Raw genomic sequence first — 25,374 nt, 5'->3', positions numbered from 1 at the left:
CATACATTCATAAGATGGACAAATCTTAAGTGTACATTCAGCAAATTTTTTCATATGTATGTACCTGTGTAACCGCCACCCAGATCAAGATATAGAACATTTCCAGTACCCAGAAGTCTCCATGGTGCCTCCTCCCAGTTAATACCCTCTCCCAAAGGTAATCTGAAAGTCAAGTTTTCTATCAATAGAGTTGATTTTACCTCCTCCTCTTTTCTTATTGTTTTATTTTGCCTCTTCTTGAACTTCATATAAATAGAAATATATGGTGTGCATTCCCATGTGTTTATTTTCTTTATTATAATCTGTGAGAAATATCCAAGTTGTTGCTATATAGTATCCCATTGGAATGTACACTATTATATTTCCATTTCACTGTTGATGGACATTCTGGTTGTTTCCAGTTAAAACATTTGAAGTACTTTTTTTGTTTTTTAAACCAAACAGTTTTTTTTAACGTTTATTTGTTTATTTTGAGAGTGAGAGAAAGAGAGTATGTTAGTGCACATGAACAGGGGAGGAAAGGCAGAGAAGGAGAGAGAAAATCCCAAGCAGGCTCTGCACTGTCAGAGCCCCACGTGGAGCTCGATCTCATGAACCATGAGATCGTGATCTGAGCCAAAATCAAAAGTCAGACACCTAGCCAACTGAGCTACCCAGGTACCCCTGATGTGCTTTTTTTTAAAAGATGGATTTTTTTTAATGAGTATATAATGGATGGTTTTATTCTTTAATATTTTGCATGTTGTTATTTGATACACATTTTTATTTTCACCTTCTGTAATACTTGCAACATTTCAATTTTCTCATTGAAGGGAACTTCTCCTGTGTTTGTCTCTCCTTCCTCACATTTCTTTCCCACATTTTGCCTGTGGTACTCGACTCAGCAGTAAAGGAAAGAAACTGAAGCAGTGAGTTCACTGGAAAGATAGAATTTTAGAGTTTTTAGGCCTTCCTAGAGACCTTCTCATACAGTTGATTCCTTCTACAGCTGAGTACCAAAGGGATTACATGATTTACCCAGGAACAAGGGCAGTCAGTGATAAAGCTGTGACCTACAAGTTCTGATTTCCATTCACAAAGTTCTTTTACTTGCTGTAGTGTTCACTTGAAGGGGTGGGGAAGTGCCAAAGGATTTCTCTTTGAAGAAAAAGAAAAGAAATTATTTAATCCTTTCAAAATGTAATTTGGAAATAAGGATTAAGCTACAACAATGTACTTTTTAAACCAATTAATCCATTTTGAGACACTTATCCAAAAGAACCTAAAACAGATCTGTAAACCATGGCCTGCATGTCATATCACACCTACCACCCATTTTTGTACAGTCTGCAAACTAAGAATGGCTTTCACTTTTTCAATGATTTAAAAAAAAAAATCAAACGAACAATATTTTATTACATAAGAAAACTTTATGAAAGTCAGATATTAATGTTTATAAATAAAATTGTATTGGAACACAGCCACATTTGTTTGTTTATTGCTGCTTTCAAGCTACAGTTGCAAATTTGAGTAGCTGCTGCAACAAAACCATATGGCCTGCAGAACCAAAAGTATTTACTTATCTTGCCCTTTACAAAAGTTTGCTGACCCCAAATGTAAAAGAAGGAAAAACTATGCGCATGAAAACATTTATTTAAGGGGCACCTGGGTGGCTAATTGGTTAAGCATTCAACTTCAGCTCATGGTTTGTGGGTTCAAGTCCCGTGTCGGGTTCTGCTGACAGCTCAGAGCCTGGAGCCTGCTGCAGATTTTGTGTGTGTGTGTGTCTCTCTCTGCCCCTGCCCCGCTCACGCTCTCTGTCTCTGTCTCTGTCTCTCAAAATTAATAAACTTTAAAAAAGGTAAAAAAAGTAAAAAAACATTTATTTAAACATTTTTTAGTAGTAAAAAATAAAAAAGCATGAAAATGTCAAACTGGAGTATGGTTATTTGAATTATAATTTAATAAATGTATGTGTTATTTGACTATTAAAATTATAATCTAAAAACAGTGTGGGGCACCTGGGTGGCTCAGTCGGTTAAGTGCCAACTTCAGCTCAGGTCATGATCTCACAGTTCATGGGTTTGAGCCCCGCATTGGGCACTATGCTGACAGTCTGCTTCGCATTGTGTGTCTCCCTCTCTCTCTGGTCCCCACCCCTCCCCGCCTCTCACCACTGGTGCTCTGTCTCTCTGTCTCTCAAAAATAAACAAACATTAAAAATAAATTAAAAATAAATAAAAACAACGAACTAACATCAGAATTCTTACGACTTGAGAGGTTTAAAAGGATGAAATTCCTTTATATCTCATTTGTGCCAATATAGGTAAAGACTAAAAATAATTTGCAAAAATAATTATGGTTACAATGCTGGGGTCATCAACAACTTTTCCAACATTTCTGTATTATTATTTTCTATTTTAATGAGAAATAAAAACCTTGCACTATTTCTTTTCCAGCCTCATCAGGTAATGTGATATTTTACTTAATCAAACTTTTTGAATGATAGTTACAGTATATGAGTCACCATTATTTAAGGATTTCTAGAATGATAGGTTAGGAGGGACCTTAATTTTCTGCTTATGCCTGCATATTACAAATGAAAGATTGGTATTGAAGCTCAAAAAATACATAATAAAGTTAATTCTCTCAAAACTTAAGAATTTTTCAATAAATGCCTTGATGGTAAATACATTAACTTGAAAGTGTAAAATGGCAGTATGGTAACTATGTTTGAAAAGCCAGATTCTCTTCTCCCTGAAGTCAGATTCAGCCTAATTTAAATAACCAATTTAAATTCACAGTCTGGTCCCACACCACTGGCACATACATATTTCCCAGTCTTTCTCCTCTAACAAGATTTATTATTTTTCTCCAGCAACCTCTATGTACCTGTGTATCCAGATCTGTTCTTTATTATTTATAGTTCCTGATTCTCATTTGGTGCTTAGCCAAGACTGCTTTGTATTGTTAGGCAGGTGTATTCATTTTCATTTTGTATTGTTAAGCAGGTAATTTGTGCTGTGACAAATTACCACAAACTTAGTGGTTTAAAACAACACAAATTTATCATCTTGCAGTTCTGGAAGTCAGAAGTCTAAGATGTGTCCTCTTGCACTAAAATCAAAGTATCCGTAGGACTACATTCCTCTGAATTCTCTAGAGTCCCTTTCCTTGGCCGGCATTCAGAGGCCACTGGAATTCCTTGCCTTGTGGTCCTTTCCTCCAACTTCAAAGCCAACAGTATAGTATCCTCAAGTCTCTCTCTGCCTCTGACCCTCCTGCCTCCTTTCTTTTAAATACCCTCTGATTACATTGGGCCCACTTAGATAATCTCCCAATGTCAACATCCTTAACTTGATTACATCTGCAAAGTCCCTTTTGCCATGTAAGGTAACATTCACAGATTTCAGTGATTAAGATGTGGACAACTTTGGGAGACCACTAATCTACCTACCACAGTGGGGATTGTTAGGTAAAATAATGAGTTTTATTTTTTTCTTTTTGTAATGGTAGTATTTGTTTAATGTAGACAGTTTAGAAAATATAATTAAGCAAAAAGAGAAAAAGCACATACACCCAAAGGCAAAATTTTTATATGTAGCTTTTCTTTTTCCTGTATTTATGTGTAATAGTTTTGTATTAAAAATAATTTCTTAACCTGTATATTCATTTTGTATATAGTATAAATAGAACAGTAAACAAACTTTGGCATTTAGTTTTTCATGGGACTTGGTACCCTTCAGTACACATTTGATATTAAGTAGATGCTGAGAAATTGATGGATTTTCTCAAATGATTAATTTTACATTGAGGAACAGATTTAAGCACTGTGATAAACTGATTTCACCTCTTTATATTTTATTTGACTTTGAATGTATCTCGATAAAATTTTCCACCAGCACACACCATTTCTTACCTAACAATTCAAACTAATTCATGCAATTAATTTCCTTTTAGCCTTTGACAGTGCATACTAATGACTTCTGTGTCCTTGTTGAGAAAGAACTTTCCTGGAGTGTATACTGCCCACTGTAGTGATACGATGTCCAGGAAGCCTGCCATTTCTGAGTCACAGAGATGCTGAGAAAAACTTGAGGCAAACAAATATCTGGGAGAATGAGAAGTGGATATAACTCTTCTGTTATAGAAACACAAGTTTTTTAGGGCGACTTCATGGTTCAGTCAGTTAAGTGTCCAACTTTGGCTCAGGTCATTATCTTGCCATTCATGAGTTTGAGCCCTGCATTGGGCTCTGTGCGAACAGCTCAGACCCTGGAGCCTGCTTTAGATTCTGTGTCTCCCTCTCTCTCTGCCCCTCCCCTGCTATCACTCTGTCTCTCTCTCTGTCTCAAAAATTAAAAAAAAAAAAGAAAGAAAGAAAGAAATTTTTCTACTAAACTTTTAAAAATATTTTGTATACTACACTCACTCTAAAATTAATTTTCATACCTGTTATGATGATATATGTATGGTTCCTACTTTTAGAGCTTTGTTAAACATGTTTTCAGATGATTACTCCCTGTAACATTATCTATGTTGTCCAAGGCTGTTCACTACATAAACATCCTTGAAAAAATAATTCAGAGCAAGGACTTTCAGTGCCTTAGCTTACAAGATATACAAAAACATGAGAGATTGATGGAGAATTGTTTACCAACACTATTATCTATATACATGTTTATTACCTGTCTTCCCCAAAGCATATGAAGTTCCATGAGGGTAGAGATTTTTGTCTGTTTTATTCAATTCTCTATCTGTAGTGCCTAGAACAGTAAATGGTACATAGTAGGTGCTCAATAAATATCTGTTGGATGACTATTAATTATTTGGTCCATTTCCTAATGATATGATTGATTAGAAATGATAAAAAAATAACCCTTGTATGTATATATTTCTATTAATAAAGCTCATTGGTATTTTGATATTACCTCTAATTATGTTGTAAAAGTAAATTTCCATTTTAACATTGATCTTTACTTTATGAAAGCCACCAAATTTAATAAACATACACATTTAAAGAAAAGCCATGGAGAAGGCGATTTTTACCAAAACGTGCTGTGCATTTTGTTATGATTGGGGCCTTTGAAACAAAGGCATAGATCAATAACAGCAAATCCTGCAGCATACTGAGTTATGCCACAGGGATTGAATTAAAATTTTAGCTAAATTTTTTCACTGTGGGTTTAAGTGAATAGATTCAGTTTTGCTAAGTGCAGTACTTGTCCTTTGAGTTTACATAATGCTCTCAAATTATATTCAAAATGAGAATATTCATCTCTTTAAATCTCCATAGGTTGTATTTAGTTATGGCACTGTGTTGGGCTGTGTTATGTCAGAAAAGAGTGGAGTGGGAGCTTACCTCTGCTGCTAATGAAGTGTATAAAAATACATAATGAGTTCCATAGACTTTGAAGAGGTCAGAATAGATGCTTTTTAATGTTCTAATTCTAGGTCTTTTTGGGTTTTGTATATTCATACAACCACCTTTGTTACTCTGTTTTCAGGTGATGTCCTTGTTGCTGTGAATGACGTGGATGTGACTTCTGAAAACATAGAAAGGGTTCTGTCTTGCATTCCTGGACCCATGCAGGTATGGACAATCTTTTTCTATATTCTTTGATGAATTAAAAATAAGGACATCTTGTACTGTTTTCTTTTTTTAAGATTCTGAAAATGACCATGTGTAACGTGAATTGCACTTACATACTTGACTGAGGGTTGTTTTTTTTTAATGTTTATTTTTGAGAGAGAGAGAGTGTGAGCAGGGGAAGGACAGACAGAGAGGGAGACACAGAATCTGAAGCATACTCCATGCTCTGAGCTGTTAGCACAGAGCCCAACACAGGGCTTGAACTCATGAACCATGTGATGATGACCTGAGCTGAAGTCAGAAGCTCAACTGACTGAGTCACCCAGACGCCCCTACATACTTGACTATTTAAAAAAATTTGGCTCTTGTTAACATTTTTAGCTTTTGGAGATGATTCTAAATAGAGGAGAAATATCTACAAATAAAACTCCTCCTAGGGTGCCTGGGTGGCTCAATCAGTTAAGTGTCTGACCCTTGATTTCCACTCAGGTTATGATCTCATGGTTCATGGGTTCAAGCCCAACATTGGGCTCAGTGCTGAGCATTGAGCCTGCTTGGGATTCTCTCTTTCCCTCGCTCTTTGCCCCTCCCTGGCTCGTGCTTGCTCATTCTTTCTCAAAATAAATAAATAAACTTAAAAAAATTAAACAAAAAAACTTATCCTAAGTAAGCAGGAACAATGACAATAATAAAAAGATCTATAATAACTAACCTGTCATTATAACTACCATATATGTTGATGAAATCCAGTTCCTAGAAAAGTCATTTTGAACAGTCATGGAATTTTCTTTTCTCTAATTTATTAAAATCACTATTAAGTTTTTTAAAATGTGGTTTTGTTTATTTTAAAAACTATACCATTTTGTTGATTTTTTTCTGTTATCTAGTTTAACCTTATTCCCAAGCTCTTATTTAGGTATTTAGTGAATTATTTTTCATTCCTTGTAGGTAAAAATAAATCTCTTTCATAATAGTTATTTTGATAGTCTAAGCATTGACATTTTGTATCATAGATGACATTTTTAGGTCTTTAGATGAATTTTTAAAGTGCTATACTTTCTATTTATGAATGCTTTGCTCTTGTTAGTATCAGGAATTAGCTGGGGTGCCTGGATGGCTCAGTCAGTTAAGTGTCCGTCTCTTGGTTTCAGCTCAGGTCATGATCTCACAGTTTGTGAGTTCAAGCTCCACATTGGGCTCTATGCTGACAATGTAGAGCCTGCTTGGGATTCTCTCTCTCTCTCTCTCTCTCTCTCTCTCTCTGTCCCTCCCCGACTTGTGAGCTCATGTTCTCTCTCTCTCTCTCTCTCTCTGTGTGTTTCTCTCTCTCTCTGTCTCTCTGTCTCAAAAATAAATAAACTTTTTTTTTTCAAGTTAGACTGTGGGAGAATGAAGCAACTTTCTGGATTGATCAGGATGATTTGAGATTCTGAAATATTGGCACCCACGAGGAAATTCTTTATTTTCTAAGAAATAACATTTCCCTTATTTCACTTTTTTCTCTTAAAGCACACACACACCAAACATATACATGGATGCTCTGTAAAAGTAGCTATCTTTGGAAATGCAAAATGAAAGTGCTGGAATAAGTATGGTAGCTAGTGACCAGCAGTGCTTAGGAATGGATAGAGAGATATCGATGGAGACAAGGTGGTGTTCGAAATATTAACAATCAGGCAGACACCAGCCATACTGCTGAAATAGTGTATACTGTTGTCTCCTTTGGTTGCCAGATGTGGAGAGGTCAGCCAAGGTACTGTGGTTCCTCAGGGTGCTCAGATAGCAGCTACTTACCAATCAGTAATGAAGAATTATGTATTTTAACAACTGAACCAGCTTCACCCAAGTAAACTGGCTGTATGTCAGCCCTGGGTAAGGGCTTCTCCTTTCTTGCCTCTGTCAGTTGCCAGTGTCTGCCAGTCTTGCCACAGTTCAACCATGTCTCTTCAGTCTTCCAAAAAAGAAAAATTATGTTTACAGTGGAGTCACATTATACTTATGTTTGATTGTCATTTGCAAATTCAGCTATGCGCACTCAGAAGAAAAAGAAGAGGAAGAAGTAATGATTTAAATATTTTGGTCCAGTTCCACCCACCATTTACATGTCCTCGTTAAGTGTGAAGTAGGAGTTGTTTATCTGCTCCTTGCCCAGTTTGCGTTTTACAGCGTGAGCATCTTGCTGCATGAAGTGTGGTTCTGGATTTAAACACACACACACACACACACACACACACACACACACACACACACACAGCTTTTATGTGCCAATATGTACATCTTGTACCTAAATGAAGAAATAGCAGTTTGTTTTGAAGATGGAAGAAAAACTGTTTTGAGTTGCTTGAATTTATCATATTGAGAGAATATGTTAATGCTCCAGTACTCTAGCACATTCTTGCCTTTCCTAATGTAAATTGAAAGTGATTTTGACACTATATAATTTGAAAATATAAGATTAAGATGTGTATTAAAATCTTTTTATTATTTAAGGAAATAATTTTTTCTTATTATAAAGGTAATGCATGTTCACTGTAAAAAAAGAAAACGTAAGGGACAAAATCTTTTAAAATCCTGCCACCTGAGGATATCTAGTATTAATATTTTGGAATACTTTATTCTAATTTAACCCCTTGAGTATAAACATGTATACATTTGTTTGCTTTACTAGCAGAATCGGTATTATAGCTGTGTCATAGTCAAAAGCAGGCACCAGCATTTGGGACAACATGTCTTGAATAATGATTTAGACCATAGTTAAAATTCTTTTAACTAGAAATAATGTTTAATTGGTAAACCACGTTTTTCTTACATCATTAGTATTGAAAGTGGGGAAAACTATAAGCTTCTCTATACCAGCCATGTAAACTAGGAGGCTCAGGGAGGGTAAGAGTAGGCCTGGGAAGGGAAGTAGTGTTTGTACGTGCCAGGCATATGTCGGTGTTTTGCTAATATCGTTTCACTTATTCTTTATAACAGTCTGTAAGATGCCAGTAATTGTATTTCTATTTTACATGTGAAGAAAAAGAATCTAAGAGAGATTTAATGATTTCTCCTAGGTAGTAGAATTAATAACTCAAGGAACTGAAACTGACTCCAGTGCACAATCCTTCCCTTTGTCACAAAGCCTGGGTGGGTCTTCACTCCTACTGGGTCAGAACTAACTGAGGTGAACTTATCCCAGAAAAAGTTGTTTCACCTGCTTTGTATCTATGGCACCTAAAACAGTTATTTAAGCAATAAGAGGAGAGGAATGCTAATTTATAAAGAATACCATAGGAGACTTTTTAGCATTTAAATTTGAAAATATCTAACAGCAACATTTTCAGCTTCTACTCAGGGTATAAAAATGGTCTGAAGGCTTCATGTGACAGAATATGGCCTGGGAGATACCTACAGTGTGGTAATGTGGTAGGATGAGGTCAGATCTCCATTTTAAAACCCTGCTCTGAGCAATTTGCCAGATTCTTCAGGGCTTCAGTTTTCTCATCTATAATCAGAGTAGATTTGAGCAAATATATCTGAGCCCAGTTCCAACTCTGCAGTTCTGTGTTTGGTTTTTGAATAAGTTCTGTTACAAATAGATTCCAAATACCAGAATGAGATCCAGAGGTGAAGCCTATACGCTAGGTATGATATAAAAAGCCCGAATCATTTTCTTTCAAAGCCAAGTTTTAACATTCTGCAAAAACAGTTGTCTTAGAGTGTCCAAAAATTTAACTATCATGAAAGGAAAAAAAGGCTGGAGAACTATTCTAGACTAAGGCAGACTGAAGTGACATATAACTAAATACAGTGGCTAATCCTTAATTGATCCTGGATTGCAGTGGGAAATAGTCATATTGGGACAATTGGGAAAATTTGGACACAGACTTTGAGAACAATATTGTATTGAATATTCAGATTCCTAAATGTGATCATTATATTTGGTTGTGTAAGAGAATGCCTCAGTCCTTAGTACATACATGCTCAAGTATTTAGCAATGAAACATTAAAATGTCTGCAGATAATTCTGAAGTGATTCAGTCAATTTTTTTTAATGTTTTATTTATTTTTGAGAGAGTGCACAGAGGGGAGGAACAGAGAGAGGGGAACAGAGGATCTGAAGCAAGCCCTGCACCGATAGCATTAAGCCTGATGTGGGACTTGAACCCACAAACCGCGAGATCATAACCTGAGCCAAAGTTGGATGCTCAACTGACTGAGCCACCCAGGTGTTCCAGTCAATATTTTTTTAGTACATAGAGTGGGAGTGAGGATGGAAGGAGAGAGGAATATGACAGAGAAGAGAAGGAGAAAGGAAATGTAACAAAATGTTAAGCATTGTTAAAACTGGATGAGGAATAATACATGGGTAATTATTATATTCTTGCAACTTTTCTGTAGGTTTGAAATGTTTTAAATTAAGAAGTTGTAGGTTTGAAAAAAAGAGGTTTTAGGTATTTAAAATGACAACAAAGGTGCAAGTACCCTTCTAATTACCTACTTTTGTGATTTTGATCTCCTGCCACAGCTCTGTGCACTCATTTATTCTACAAGCACATAATTGTGCAGGTAGTATACCACCCACTCCTGGCTTGATCAGGGTTTTTGTGTCCACATTTTGCAGTTGACCAGAGTTGATTGCATTAAGTACTGGGCCATAGTTCATTTTCCTGGAGATTTGGAGGGAGCCAACTCCTTTTAAGGAGATCGGCCTGTGGAACATTAGTCCCGGACTCTTACCTCTCAAGTACTTCTTAGGACCAAGAGAGGGGGGAAAAGTTTTCTTAAAGGAGATGATATTTAGGTGGAATTTTTTAACTTTTATTATTTTCTTGTTACACAAAAATGATATTCATATATGCTGTGGAAAGATTAGGAAATTGACTGGCAAAATTTTTAAAAATATGTATTTGGGGGCTCCTGGGTGGCTCAGTCAGTTGAGTGTCCAACTCTTGGTTTCGACTCAGTTCATGATCTCACAGTTCATGAAATCAAGCCCTGAGTCACGCTCTGCAGTGACAGCCCAGAACCTGCTTGGGATTCTCCTTCTCCTTCTCTATCCGTCCCTAGCTAGCATGCTGGCTTTCTCTCTCTCTCTCTCTCTCTCTCTCTCTCTCTCTCTCTCTCAGAATAAATAAATAAATTTTTTAAAAAAGTGTAAACCTTCTCTGTTTCAGAACCCAGAAGTAACCATCTGTGTTGATATTTTATTTTTAAATTTGTTAATGTTTTTATTTATTTCTGAGAGAGAGAGAGAGAGAGTATGAACAGGGAGGAGCAGAGAGTGGGAGACAAATTATCTGAAGCAAGCTCCACCCTGACAGCAGAGAGCCCTATGCGGGGTTTGATTTAACTCACAAACCGTGAGATCGTGATCTGAGCTGAAGTCAGATGCTTAACCAACCGAGCTACCCAGTCTTGATATTTTTAAAGTGGAGGACTGACTTGGTCAGATTTGCATTTTAGGAATATTTCACTCTGAATGGGACTGGAGTTTGGGAAACCAGGTGACTGGCTTCACAGCAGTCAGAAGAGAGGTGATAAAGGCCTGAGCAAGGTTTTGGCTGTGGATATGGAAGAAGGAGTAGATTACATTTAAGATAATGTGAATTGAAGAGGATACTTCCTGCAGAATAAAAGGAAGTCCAAGGTGCCTTCCAGGTTTTGTCTTGAGTAACTCAGTGAGATTGTCCAAAAGAGAAGAGGATCAAGCGGAGAGAATTTGCTGACTCAGATAGACTCAATTCCTTCAGAATTTTGATGGAGGAACTTTCAAAGCTTCTGTCAGACAAAGGAGAAAGGATCAGACATGCAGATACTAGCCAGGTGTTGTGAGAGAGACTGTGAGGGCCATAAGGCAGAAGTGAGAGACTGGTCAGCTCTTGGAGCTGCTTCAGATTCTGACAACCTCTCTCGTTCCCATTTCTGAAGAGGATGGCATGGAAAGAAAGAATTTGCTTGTTTGACAGAGGCTGCAGAGACATTGCTGGTTACATGGAAGGGTTAAAGATAGAAGCAGAGAGGGGGTAATTAAGGAAACAAGATTTTGGAAGTGATGAGTTATAGAGAGCATGGCCTTAGACCCTGAGGAAAGGCACATCATCTCCTGAACTGGAAGGAGAGGAAGAAAGAAAGAATGGGCAAATTGCGCACACACACACACAAATGTTTTGAGAGAGACCCACAACAAGGAATGATAAAACATGTCACAGGTTAACATCTAGGAAGGAACAAAGACATGAAAACCCTTTTATAGGAAGTTTCATGTAAACTATTTTACATTAGATGTTTCTTAATAAAAGTTTTTTTCTATAAAAAATTCTATGTATATCAACCCCTTTTTAAAAATAGCACTTACCTTTTAATTTAGTTGTCTCACCCATTTTCATTTTATCAAGGCAACCAGATATCCTGACATTTTAGAGCTACCTAACATGTAAGCTTTTCAAAATGTCTGGCCAAAGTGTAATTATCTTTGCACTTGAAGCTAACTTTACTTAAATCAGAAGAATGGTGGCTAAAATAGTTCTTAAAAGAATTTTAATGGATGTTTCTGCGGTCTGTGTATTTGTTTGAGTTTGTGACATGGTGAGGGGAAAACGTCCTTACACCACCGAAAAGAAGTGCAGTTGTTTGCCAAGTATAACATTCGTTTTCAAGTATGTCATTTTTCACTAAGCATAGCAAACTAGTCTTAAATTTTAGGTTGTTGTTGCTGCCTCAAGTAAAATTAGTGAATTTTCATTTTGAGTTTACCACCTCATTTCCTTTTGTCATTTTTGGTTAGTTACACCTGGTTTTTTGACCTCTCCACCCACAAGAATCTCAGCTGGAAAAGATGCCCTCCCTGTGCTGAAGCATGTTTCTTTCTCTGAAGACCACCTTTCTCCTTGTTTACCACTGGTATGCATATCTCTTACAGACACTCCCAACACAAACCCAGCCTGTCTCTCTGACACCGATTTCCCTAGGATGTCACTCGTCATGTGCTCCCTGCAGTCAGATTTCTCCTCCCCCACTCCACTTATATATATGGTTCCTCGCCAAAGCCCACTGCTGGGGACAATCTCAAATCTCCCATCTATCCTGTCATAAGGTCTAGGTTCTGAATTCCCCCAAATTCTTAGGATTTCTCACATTTTCAAGGAACACCACCAAAGGCTCCCATATATTTTCTTTTGGACACACTTAAATTCTCATTCTCAGATAAAAGGACCCTCAACCACCAAGCCATTCACTTCATGAGATCCTTGTTCAAGGATTTTATATGTCTATGCTTATGTTTGTATTTCTGTTTATGCAGACATATGTTGAGCATTGCCCTCTACTACAGATGCAACTCTCAGAACATAGTCTTTCAGGCCATCTAATGCTTACCTGTTGCTTTTTTGGATCAAAACCTCACACCAAAGGGGTGCCTGGGTGGTTCAGTTGGTTGAGCGTCCGACTTTGGTTCAGGTCATGATCTCGCGGTTTGTGAGTTCGAGCCCCGTGTTGGGCTCTGTGCCGACAGCTCAGAGCTTGGAGCCTGCTTCAGATTCTGTGCCCACCCCCCTCCACCCCACCCCTGCTTGTGCTCTGTCTTTCTCTGTCTTTTAAAAATGAATAAACATAAAAAAAAACCTCTCACACCAAATATTCTTTTTCACATCCTTCTAAGATCTTTTCTAAAGCAACATCTCTTCAGCTATCTCTCACCGTCATCTTAAGTTTCATCAGATAATGCTTGATTGTTCCCATATAGGATCTCTAATTTTTTATATTTTTATTTAGTTTGCCTAATATTTCCCCCCCCCACCCCCACCCCTCGCCCCAAATATACCAATTTTCTATTCAGCCTTTTTTGGACACAGTGTTGTAATATCAAGAGCCCATTTTTCAACATAGGTTTATGGCAAACATGAAAAATTTAGTAAAGGTTTATCTTTTCTGTTTGGAATACAATTACATGTTTTGTAAAGAAAACCATGATTATCAGGCCTCAGGAAAATTTTATGAAGAATTTCTCCCCTCCTACTTTCAATACAGACTACTGCTGATCTTGACCTAGTTTCTGTTTACCTTAAATATATACATATTGATGAATTTAGACCTCATGTCTCTTTTCTACTCAATACCATAAATCTGAGATTTATTTTAGAAAAGATGTTTATTTAACTAAATCCACGTTAGGTAGACAGAGATGGTGCCCCTGAAATGCCACAGACAGACAATTACAGATAAGCAAAATGGAATACAATCATAAATAGTCCCTCCTTGCTAACAAAAAAGGACATTTTTCTTTTGGAAGGTTTTATTCATCAGGACAAATTTATTGTATAGTCTAATACTAACAATAATTAGATGGGCTGGTGTGATTATGAATGAGTTTTTAAAAATAATATGCGTAATATTTTTTATGAAAACATATAAATATATAAAGCTCACTTTTAAAAAGAATGACTACATATGTTGGTATTCATCATGTATTTAAAGTTGGCCTTAAAAATGGTAACTCAATAAATTATTAAAAATTAGAGATTATTTATTACTATCTTGATATATTACTATCTTGATAATAGCTTTTAAAGATTTCCCCTCAAAATATAACTTAATGTGTACAATTTTATCTGCTTTTAAATATTGGCTAGACATTCCCCCTGCTTTATTTGGGTTTGATTGACAAAAATTGTATATATTTAGGTTGTGCATGATTTCTTTTAAAGGATGCAGTGTGATGATTTAATATACATATTAAAGTATGTTGAGCAGACTTCTTTATTCTTGATCAAGCATGAATTTATCGTCTGACTTCAAATTTAACCTAATTTTAAAAGAGTCATTACACTTTAATGTTTAAATTTGAAACTTTATGGATTATTACAGTTAGAATATCCTGTTTTACTCATCTGTATTCTGATAAGATTTTAAACACAGGAATACTTTGTGGTTATATAGTTTATGATGATGTCCTTACTATACCAAATTAGCTATCTCTAGTGAAAACTTCTTTTAGTCAAGATACACACTGGTGCTTCTTTAAAATGAATGAGTTATCTTTGGCCAACTCATGGCCAAACTCAACTATCTACATCTCCTTTTTCAAGGAAAGGTAATTGAGAAGTGGAAGCTTCCTTTCAGCAACTGGAATATGGATGACCACATTCTGGCTCTTACCAATCTTGTCAACCATGAAAATAAAACTGTCTTGATAAAACTGATAATCTTCTCAAGGTCATGGTCCGAGATCCAGTACATTGATAGTTTTCCTCGGTCTTTATTTTTAAAAAAATTTTTTTAACATTTATTTATTATTAAGAAACAGAGAGAGACAGAGCATGAGCATGGGAGGGGCAGAGAGAAGGGGAGATACAGAATCTGAAGCAGGCTCCCGGCTCTTAGCTGCCAGCACAGAGCTCAACACTGGGCTCAAACCCATGAGATCATGACCTGAGCCCAAGTCGGACACTTAACCAACTGAGCCACCTAGGCGCCCCTCCTTGGTCTTTAATTTAAAGGACCTCAAAGAATGTCTAAGAAAAATGTTTGACTATCACCTCGCTTGAAAGGAAAGCTAATCTGGTTTTATGAAGTTCCTTTTAATCCTAAATCTTCTTTTTTCCCTTCTCCAGATGAATCAGTGCTATCAGCATTCATAGTAATAGTGTTGCTGTTTTTGAAATTATGAGATCATATGAATTCTTGTTTTTCCATGGCATTTCCTTTTGTTGTCAGTAACTTAGAATACAGTGACTAAATAAATGAATTTTTGTACACGTAATTATAAATTCTTACTCAATAAATATTTGTAATAATATGTGCTAGGCTAGGAGCTAGAGATAGAAATGTAAATAGACTACATAGTCCCTTCCGTAAAGAGCTCACATTCTAGGATGTTATTTAGATATACTGTGTGTACCTGAATATATATGCATGTACAGACCCTTTTTTGTGAAAACTGCAGCTGACTTTCCCTTGTTGAAAAATCAACACATTGTTTAATTGTTAAAGGTAAAACTGACATTTGAGAATGCATATGCTGTGAAAAAGGAAACAACTCAACCAAAACAGAAAAAGACACAGTCGAACACAAGTGATTTAGTCAAACTTCTGTGGGGAGAAGAGGTTGAAGGGATCCAGCAAAATATCCTAAACACTCCTCACATCGTTATCTATCTCACACTACAGCTTGACTCAGAAACATCAAAGGAAGAGGTGAGTGCCTTCTCAAAAGTGCAAAGGAAAAGAATAAGTCTTTTCCTTTTATAGTCTTCCAGGTGAATAATAAGCACTTTTTTCAGTCATTCTGTGTCTTTATGGTTTTGGTATGTCTCTTACACAATCTTCTAATTGACAAACCTAATTAGTCCATTTATAGATTACTGAAATATTTGAATTTGTTTCTACCATCTTCTTTAAAAATTTCTATTTGAACTACTTTTTCCATAATATTTTCTTACCTGTTATTGGTTGCTGTAGTCTTTATTTCTATTTTTTTAGTAATTGCTCTTAAAATTTTGTCATGTTTATTTTAGCAGACTCGAAAGCAGTACCTTAACTCTTTTTTAAAATAATTCAAGGCCCTTGGTACACCTTAATTCCAATTTCCCCTCTTCACATACATGCTATTTTCCTCAGTATTTTCATGCTATCACTTTTTAAAAAATTCCAGAAATTGGGTGTAATTATACTGGTGTTACTACTATTAATTATTGTGACATTTTATATATTATAAAATATGTAAGTAATGCATTATAAAAATGCATATTTTATACATTGTATTCCATACAAATGGACCTTCTTTAAATTTACATAAATGCTTACCACTTTCTTTACTATCTTTCTTCTGTCTCTAGCTGTCCTTATTTGATCATTTTTCTTCTTCTTAAGACATATATTTTAGGTATTTCTTTTTAGTAAAAGTCTCTTGATGATAAATACTTTTTGTTGTTATTTATCTGATGATGTTGTTTTCACCTCCTCTTGAAAGGTGCTTTATAATTATTACTACATTGTGTTAGTCAAAATAGGCCAATCGTTGTAGCAACTCTGATGTCTTAGTGGCTTAACATAGTAGTTTGTTTCTTATTTCAATATAAATGTTCCTGCTCATGTTGCTCGGTGGTCAGAGCCCTTCATCTAGTGGTTCCATGATTTCCAAAGGCTTCAGAGCCGTAGATCATTTTGCATCTAGTTCAACAATGAAAGAAGAGAGAAAGCATTTAATATCTCATGGGACATTTCCGAGTCCTAGCTTAAAAATTAGAACATCACTTCTGCCCATGTTCCAGTGTCTAGAACTAGTCTCTCCCAATGCAAGGAGGTAAGAAAATGTAGTTTTTCTGTGTGGCTGAGAAGAAGATGAAGTTAACGCATACTATTGCTTATTTCATTCAGGTAGAAAGTTATTTTCTCTACTGGTAGTCTTGTCTTAGTGATTTTATACTTTATTTCTGTAAGTATTTCATGTATATTCTGTGTTCTTCTGTATCCTTTATCTGCCCATTCTACCAACTCTGAGTCCTCTACGTCCTAAGACTTGTGGTGGTTTGCCTTCTTGTGTCCTTGGTGATCACTGACTAAACTTAACTGCTTGATTTTTATCTTTGGGAGTCCTGTGGTTTAAAAGTGGGAATGCCTTCCTCCAGAGAGAATTTGCTGCTTCTGCTTCTGCCACTGACCTAGGGTACTTCAGCCTTACTCAAGAATCCGGGTTTAACACAATGGTGCTAAGTTCAGCTTACCTACCTAGCCACTAGCTCAATACTCAGTGTCCTGACTGACACTATTGTAGGCATCAACCCTCAAAGCAGCCCTGCCTCTGTCCTTCGGCCCACCACTCACCACTCCCACCACTCCCAGAACTTTGCAGTTCTGGGAAGGGGCTTGAAAGGGTATGGAGAAGATGTCCTTCTTATATATCTAGCAGTTCAACAAGTTATGTTCGAGCCATAACTCTACTTGTTTTACAGCGTAAGGGTCTCTCAAAGCATCTAGTTTACCATAATGCTTCAAGCACAAGGGAGATCTAAAAAGTTTTTACCTAATTTACATTTCTTTGCTTTTGAAATCCTTGCAGCCTATATTCTCATTGCCAAAGCCATTTTATCCAAGGAGTGTTTCCTCATCTTGCTTCTTCTTTTTTTTTTAAATTTTTTTCAAAAGTGTTGCTTCTTTGTATATCAAAATTTAGTCAATAATTGAAATGGAAAAGAAAGGATTTACTTATGTGTATTTTTTATAATTTTCTGTGTTCTGAAAACAGAAAAACCTAAAGTTAATTATTCTGATTTCTTGCATGTATTACTAGTTAAATGAGAAATTTAACCATTTATTATATAAAAACACACAACAAAATCCTGGGATGCTAACACTCTGAAACTTTCTAGGTCATCCTGGAGTAGAATACTGCTGAGGCCTTTTGTCATCTTTGCCTTTCTTTCCATGGGAAAGTGTGTAGACGTCTCTCAAATGAACAAGTTTCTGTCTGTTGACAGCCTTGTATCAACACTGTAATTAGGAGAGGCTTTTTATTCTTACTGAACAGAGTGGAAGCTGCTGCAAATGCATGCCACTAACAAGTGCCTAAAAAGACAGCTAATTAAACTGGTTAGAAACTGTTGAGTTTGCCAGGTCCTTAACAGTGAGGCTTTCTGGGCTGGTTGCTGCAGAGGTTGGAATAGAGACTTTTTCAAATGACTTTTTTTACTAATATGACTTAGCATACAATAAAATGTCATAGGGTCATTAAGTTTTCATGTGAGTTACATAGTTAATAACTTGTATTCTCCAAGTTATAAGATTTGAAAATTTCAAAAACTTAATCAAAGAGTATATGGTTATTTGTTTAAAGTGGTGTTTGGTATTTGACCGAATGCAATAAGTGTATTTACTAGTCAAGGTTTAACTTTACTAAGTAAGCATAACAGAAGAGCTTAACTGATGTTTGGCTTAATTTTTAAAGATAGGATTTTTGTAACTGTTTTACAGTAGAAATATTGCAAGAAAATTTGAGGGTTAGGCAGAGTGTATTTGGCCAACATATTCTATAGCAATTTGCATATATTGAATGTGCTTAATAAGTATAAAAAAAGGTGTGTCCAGTTTATTAATTATTTGTATTTGTCATGATGTAAAAGTTGCCAAGACATGGACTCTAAGTCACATAATTATTTCTTGTAACGAGAGATCAAAATAAGATGTAGAACACTCTTTAGAGAGAGGATCAAGGGAAAGATCCAAGTTAGGAGTTTGGCTTTTCAATAGTGACTGTATTAATATTTACAGATATTAAATATTAAATAGCATAACTGGGAGCTACTTTGAATTCTCTATGATTTCATATAGAAATTTTTATTTTGCCTGCTTTTAATTTAACCTGTGAGGAAAATAGCATGTTGTTTTAACAACAGAAAAGTGAGGTACAGAATGATTCATTCCTTTGTGTAAAAGGTCTAGCACAATGCCTATCCTGATTTTGAAATTTATTTTATTTTATGAAAACTGTTTGTTTCTTGGGAACATGCTTTTCTTGAAAGCAAAAAAATATATATTAAGCATTTTGTGAATTATCTTATAGATCTAGTTTTTCCATAATTTAAAATGTGCTTTCTTTTAAAGTTTAATTTGTGGTGGGCAAACCCTTTTACATTTAAGACAGATAAGATATTATAATATCATAATACTGCTTTCTCTCTACTTGCACTACTTTCATTTTGTATTCTTACTTTGTAAATTTAATTGTAGTACCGTCTTATGTTTGAATAAGGATTTAATGATTTCACCAAAGATGATGATTATCTTTTAAATGTCAGTAATGAAAGTAATTAAAATTAAAGACTCTTACAAGTTACATGTGGTATCCATACAGATACACTACCACAGGAGATCAGAAAATTTGAGTAATCAAATATAATAAAATATTATTATTAGAATTTATTGTAAAGGAGATTAAAGTTTAAAACATTGAAATTAATTGTAATTATTCTAACTAATGAGTGTCCTACTCAGTATATATTTTGGTATTATGACCAATTTTGACAGTTTGTAACTGACTTCCAAATGTAGTGTTTTAAATACTAGGTAATGTGTTAAAATTCCAGACATACTTCCTTTCTTGTGTTTGTTTGAATGAAACTTCCCCTGAAGCTGAAAGGATTCATTTTTTTGTTCTTTTCTTAATAGTACAAAGCCTGAAGTTTCCATGACAAAAGTAATGGTTGGAAAATTTGCAGGGGAGGGGGGGTTGATCACTTCTCTTTCTTTTCATTTAACAGCAGGAAATTCTTTATCATTATCCAGTTTCTGATGCATCTCAGAAACTGAAAAGTGTGAGAGGGATATTTCTCACACTCTGTGACATGTTGGAAAATGTAACTGGGACTCAAGTTACTAGGTAAGAATTGATTTTTATTTAGCTTTTATTCTATTTCTTGCAAGTTCTGTACCTTGGTTCTGACAAAATACTAATACAAGTACTATTATACAAATATATTTGTATCTATAATGTAGATATCTACATAGCAGATATGATGTCTGCAGATATTTTGTTTCTTACCTAACATTTCTACTGGTCACCTATAAGGTGTAAGTTCTCAATACAGCTGTAGATCTGGGTGTTTGGCATACTTTAAATAACAAATTTGGACTAATGACATATTGTAGCATTTATTCATGAAGGTGGTATTTCTTAAGCATGACATTATGTTGAGTCTGGGCTCTTTCATGTTTTTGTCTTGATTATTAATTTGCTAGGCAATACTCCTGTGGTTGGTAAGAATGACTGAACACTGCATTTTTCATGTAGTTCAAAATAGTCTGTTCTACAACAATGACAGAAAAAAACACAATACACATACACTTTAAGAAGAGGAGCCAGAATGTTCCTTGTATCATCTGTGCAAGTTAACTTGATGAATAAACAAGACTGATGTGAAATAATTTTTTGAAAAATAAAATATACCATATACTCAGTTATAGAGCCACACATCCCATTCAAAGTCGATTTAGTAAGCCCTGACTCTGAAATGCCACAGTTAACTTATGGGAGGAGGATGCTCAAAACTTGGTTGAGTTTTGTTTTTTGTTTTTTTAATAAAATAAATCTAGGGATTACAAACCATTTTTCTTTCTTAATATTTCAAAAGTTTTAGAAATATAAAGTTGGATTTTCTAAGGAACTTTTCCCATCTTTTGGTAAAAATGACACCTCTAAGATTCTAAAAGATAAGATCTGCGGGATAATAGCAAGAAGAATTTCCTTGTTTTCTAAATAAAAGTCATGTTTAATTCTGGGACTCATTTTCCAGACACTAGTAACTGAGGCTATATTTAATATATAAATTTGCATTCAAAATCACATGTTGAGTAAAATCATATGGTATTTGTCTTTCTCTGACTTATTTCACTTATCATAATACTCTAGCTCCATATATGTCATTGCAAATGGCAAGATTTCTTTTTTTTATGGCTGAGTAATATTCCATTGTGTATATATATACCACCTCTTCTTTATCCATTCATCAGTCAGTGGACATTTAGGCTCTTTCCATAATTTAGTTGTTGTAGATAATGTTGCTTGTAGATAATGTTGCTATAAACACTGAGGTGTATATATCCCTTTGAATTAGTGTTTTAGTAATCTTTGGGAAAATACTTAGTGCAATTGCTAGATGGTAGGGTAGTTCTATTTTTAACTTTTTGAGGAACTTTCCTACTGTTTTCCAGAGCATCTGCACCAGTTTGCATTCCCCTCAACAATGCAAGAGGGTTCCCTTTTCTCTGCCAGCACCTATTGTGTCTTGTATTGTTGGTTTTAGCCATTCTGATAGGCATGAGGTCATACCTGATTATAGTATTGATTTGCATTTCCCTGGTAATGAGTGATGTTGAACATCTTCTCATGTGTCTGTTGGCCATCTGTATGTCTTCTTTGGAAAAATGTCTATTCATGTCTTCTGCCCATTTTTTTAGTTGGATTATTTGTTTTTTGGTCGTTGAGTTTTATAAGTTCTTTATGTATTTTGGATACTAACCCTTTATCAGATACGTAATTTGCAAATATCTCCTCCCATTCCATAGATTGCCTTTTAGTTTTGTTGACTGTTTCCTTCACTGTGCAGAAGCTTATTTTGATGATGTCCCAGTAGTTTATTTTTGCTTTTGTTTTCGTTGCCTTAGGAGACATATCTAGAAGTAAGTTGCTACAGCCAATGTCAAAGAAGTTACTCCCTGTGTTCTCCTTTAGGATTTTAATGGTTTCCTGTCTCACATTTAGATCTTTCATCCATTTTGAGTTTATTTTTGTGTATGGTGTAAGAAAGTGGTCAGTTTCATTCTTCTCCATGTTGCTGTCCAGTTTTCCCAACACCATTTGTTGTTGAAGAAACAGTCTTTTTTCCCATTGGATATTCTTTTTTTCCTCTTTGTTGGAGTTTAATTGACCATATAGGTTTGGGTTTGTTTCTGGTTTTTCTATTCTGTGCCGTTGATCTATGTGTCTGTTTTTATGCCTATACCAAACTGTCTTGATCACTACAGCTTTGTAATAAAACTTAAAGTCTAGAATTGTGATGTCTCTAGCTTTGCTTTTCTTTTTCAAGATTACTTTAGGGGTGCCTGGGTGGCTCAGTCTGTTAAGCGTCCGACTTCGGCTCAGGTCATGAACTCACGGTCCGTGAGTTTGAGCCCTGTGTCGGGGTCTGTGCTGACAGCTCAGCAAGACCTTGTCTTGTTCCTGACCATAGAGGCAAATCTCTCAGTTTTTCCCCACTGAGGATGATATTAACTGCAGGTTTCTCATATAAGGCCTTTATTATATTGAGATATGTTCTCTATAAACCTGCTTTGTTGAGGATTTTTATCATGAGTGAATGTTGTACTTTGTCAAATGCTTTTTCCTCCTCTATTGAAGTGATATTTTTAAATTTTTATTAATGTGGTGTGTCACGTTGATTGATTTGCAAATATTGAACCTCCCTTGCAACTCAGGAATAAATCCCACTTGATTGTGGTGAATGATTTTTTTGTAATGTTTGTTTATTTTTGAGAGAGAGAGAGAGAGAAAGAGAGAGAGAAAGAAAGGGGGGAGGGGCAGAGAGAAAGAGGGACAGACACTGACATCAGCGAGCCCAATGTGGTGCTTGAACCAATGAACTGGGAGATCATGATCTGAGCCAAAGTCAGACACTCGACCAACTGAGTTGAGGCAACGCAGGTGCCCCATGAATGATTTTTTTAATGTGTTGTTGGATTCAGTTTGCTAGTAGTTTATTGAGAATTTTTGCATACACGTTCATCAGAGATATTGGCCTAATGTTCTCTTTTTTAGTGGAGTCTTTATCTTTGCAACAACACAGATGGAGCTAGAGAGTATTATGCTAAGCTAAATAAGTCAGAGAAAGACAAATACCAAACGATTTCACTCATATTTGGAATTTAAGAAACAAAACAAGTTAGCAAAGAGAAAATAAAATGAGAGAGCTAGGCAAACTAAGAAACAGACTTTTAACTATAGAGAACAAACTGCTGGTTACCAGGTGGGAAGTTGGTGGGAGAATAGGTAAAATAGATGATCGGGATTAAGGAATGCACTTGCTGTGATGAACGCTGGGTGATGTATGGAAGTGTTGAATCACTGTATTATACACCTGAAACTAATATTACGCTGTATGTTTAATTGGAATTTAAAGGATTTTTAAAATTTATTTTATGTCTTTATAAATAGTTATTTAATTTTGAGAGAGACACAAAGCACAAGTGGAGGAGAGGCAGAGAGAGAGGGAGAGAGAGAATCCCAGCAGGCTCTGAGCTGTCAGTGAAGAACCCGACACATTGCTCGATCCCACGATCGACAAACAATGAGATCATGACCTGAGCTGAATCAAGAGGTGGACACTTAACCATCTGAACCACCCAGGAGCCCCAACTAACTGGAATTTAAATAAAACTTAACAAAAATTTAAAAAATATAATGATAGTAATGCCTGAAGACGATGTTAAAAAGATTAAAAAATATAATGTCTAGCAAATAGTATGCACTTGATTATAATAAAAAATAATAACAATAACAAATAGTATGTATTAAACATTAGAGAAAAAAATTAAAATAATGATATGAAAAAATATGTTGCAGGCCTCCTTTTATTTTTTATTTTTACTTTTTAAATGTTTCTTTATTTTTTTTGAGAGAGAGAGAAAGAGGATGCCCATAGGGAGGGGCAGAAAGAGAGAGGGAGAGAGAGAATCCCAAGCAGGCTCCATGTTCAGCATGGCGCCCAGCACAGGGCTCAATTTCACGACCATGAGATCACAACCTGAGCCAACATCAAGAGTCAGTTGCTTAACTGACTGAGTCACCCAGGTGCTCTCCTTTTATTTTTTTTAAACAGCTTTATTGAGACATCATTCATTTATCATACAATTTGCCCATTTAAAGCGTACAATTTGGCAACCATCACCACAGTCAATTTTAGAATATTTTCATGATACCCAAATAAAAACCTATACTGGACATTTCATGTGAATGAAATCATAATACATGCTTATTTATGACTGGCTTCTTAGGATAATGTTTTCAAATTCAGGCCTCCTTTTTAATCTTATTGGAAAGAAATTTTGTTTTAAGTTTCTCCATGTGGATTTGATTTTTTCTTTTTACTCTAAAGGATAGATGTTATTTTACTTGATGTTTAGATCTTGTTATTAGTGATAAGTTATGGATTAAACATGTGGAAAACAGTAAATGTAGGTAGAAAAACTTTTTTGTAAACAGTAAATATGAAAATGATTATTATTTCAGGGATTCCTTAGCAACATGTACGTCTTGTATACACAGTTTTAAAACTATAGTGATATTAATGTCTGAGTATAAAAAGAATCTAATATTTGTCAAAAAGCATATATATTTTTAAACTTTATTAAGACAAAAGTAATATTTCTTTTGAAAAAAATCTATTTAGCAATTCATGTTTAAAATCCCACACACTTATCTCTATTGTAGTATAGAATATACATTATATTCCAAGGACTCAACCAATGAAAACTGATGTGTGTATTCTCACTTAAAGAAAAAAAAATACTAAAGAAAAAAAAAGGAAGGGGTACATCTAGGCGACTTAGTCAGTTAAGTGTCTGACTCTTGATTTTGGCTAAGGTCATAACCTCATTGTTCGTGAGATCAAACCCCCCATCGGGCTCTGTGCTGACAGCGCGGAGCCTGCTTGAGGTTCTCTTTCTCCCTCTCTCTCTCTCTGCCCCTTCCCTGCTTGCACACATGCACATGCTCTCTCCCTCTCAAAAATCAATAAACTTTAAAGCAAAAACAAATACTGAATATATTTTCTTCACACCATCTACCCGCATTACAAGAAGGATCATACTCTGCTTTCATAGTTCTTTATTATATCTCTTTTTAGAACACATTTAATATGTTTTCCAACTTGATTGAAGTAGAGTAAATTGCATATATGTAAAATATACAATTTGATCAGTTTTGACAGAGGTGTATGACCCTGAGACCATTACCACAATGAATATATACATTATCCCAAAAGTTTCCTTGAGTACATGTTTAAATCTGACTTATATTTTGGTTCTTTGTTTAAGAACCACATGTTTACATGTGCCCCATATTGAATTATCACTTGTGAGCTGGAACCATGTTGTCCTTTCTTTGTAATTTCTCTTAATAAATAGAAATTTCTCTTAATAAATTCTCTTAATAAATAGGCAATCAGAAAAGATTTGGTAAATTAGCACAGTAATGGAAGCTTTCTTTTGGGAAAAAAATAATGTATAGTCACTTAATTTAGCAAAAGAATTTCAATACCTTTTACTGTAAT

General features: G+C 35.3%; 1 protein-coding gene across 2 annotated transcripts in view; it reads left to right on the top strand.

The window, feature by feature from the left end:
- Positions 1 to 25,374, top strand: part of INTU (inturned planar cell polarity protein) — an 87,546-nt gene that overhangs the window by 18,579 nt on the left and 43,593 nt on the right. Inside the window, exons 3-7 of one of the 2 annotated variants that reach the window (XM_040474376.1) lie at positions 5,487 to 5,572; positions 8,629 to 8,701; positions 12,342 to 12,457; positions 15,545 to 15,748; positions 19,810 to 19,928. In XM_040474376.1, coding sequence (XP_040330310.1) covers positions 5,487 to 5,572; positions 8,629 to 8,701; positions 12,342 to 12,457; positions 15,545 to 15,748; positions 19,810 to 19,928 — 598 coding nt within the window. The remainder of the gene's footprint in view (positions 1 to 5,486; positions 5,573 to 8,628; positions 8,702 to 12,341; positions 12,458 to 15,544; positions 15,749 to 19,809; positions 19,929 to 25,374) is intronic. The other variant, XM_040474386.1, reaches the window with a different exon arrangement.

This window comes from Herpailurus yagouaroundi, unplaced genomic scaffold (genome assembly GCF_014898765.1).
Source record: "Herpailurus yagouaroundi ecotype Mexico unplaced genomic scaffold, PumYag 28, whole genome shotgun sequence".
Lineage (NCBI taxonomy): Eukaryota > Metazoa > Chordata > Mammalia > Carnivora > Felidae > Herpailurus > Herpailurus yagouaroundi.
The sequence above is the reverse complement of the archived record's forward strand: the minus strand, read 5'-3'. Positions and strand labels throughout refer to the sequence as shown.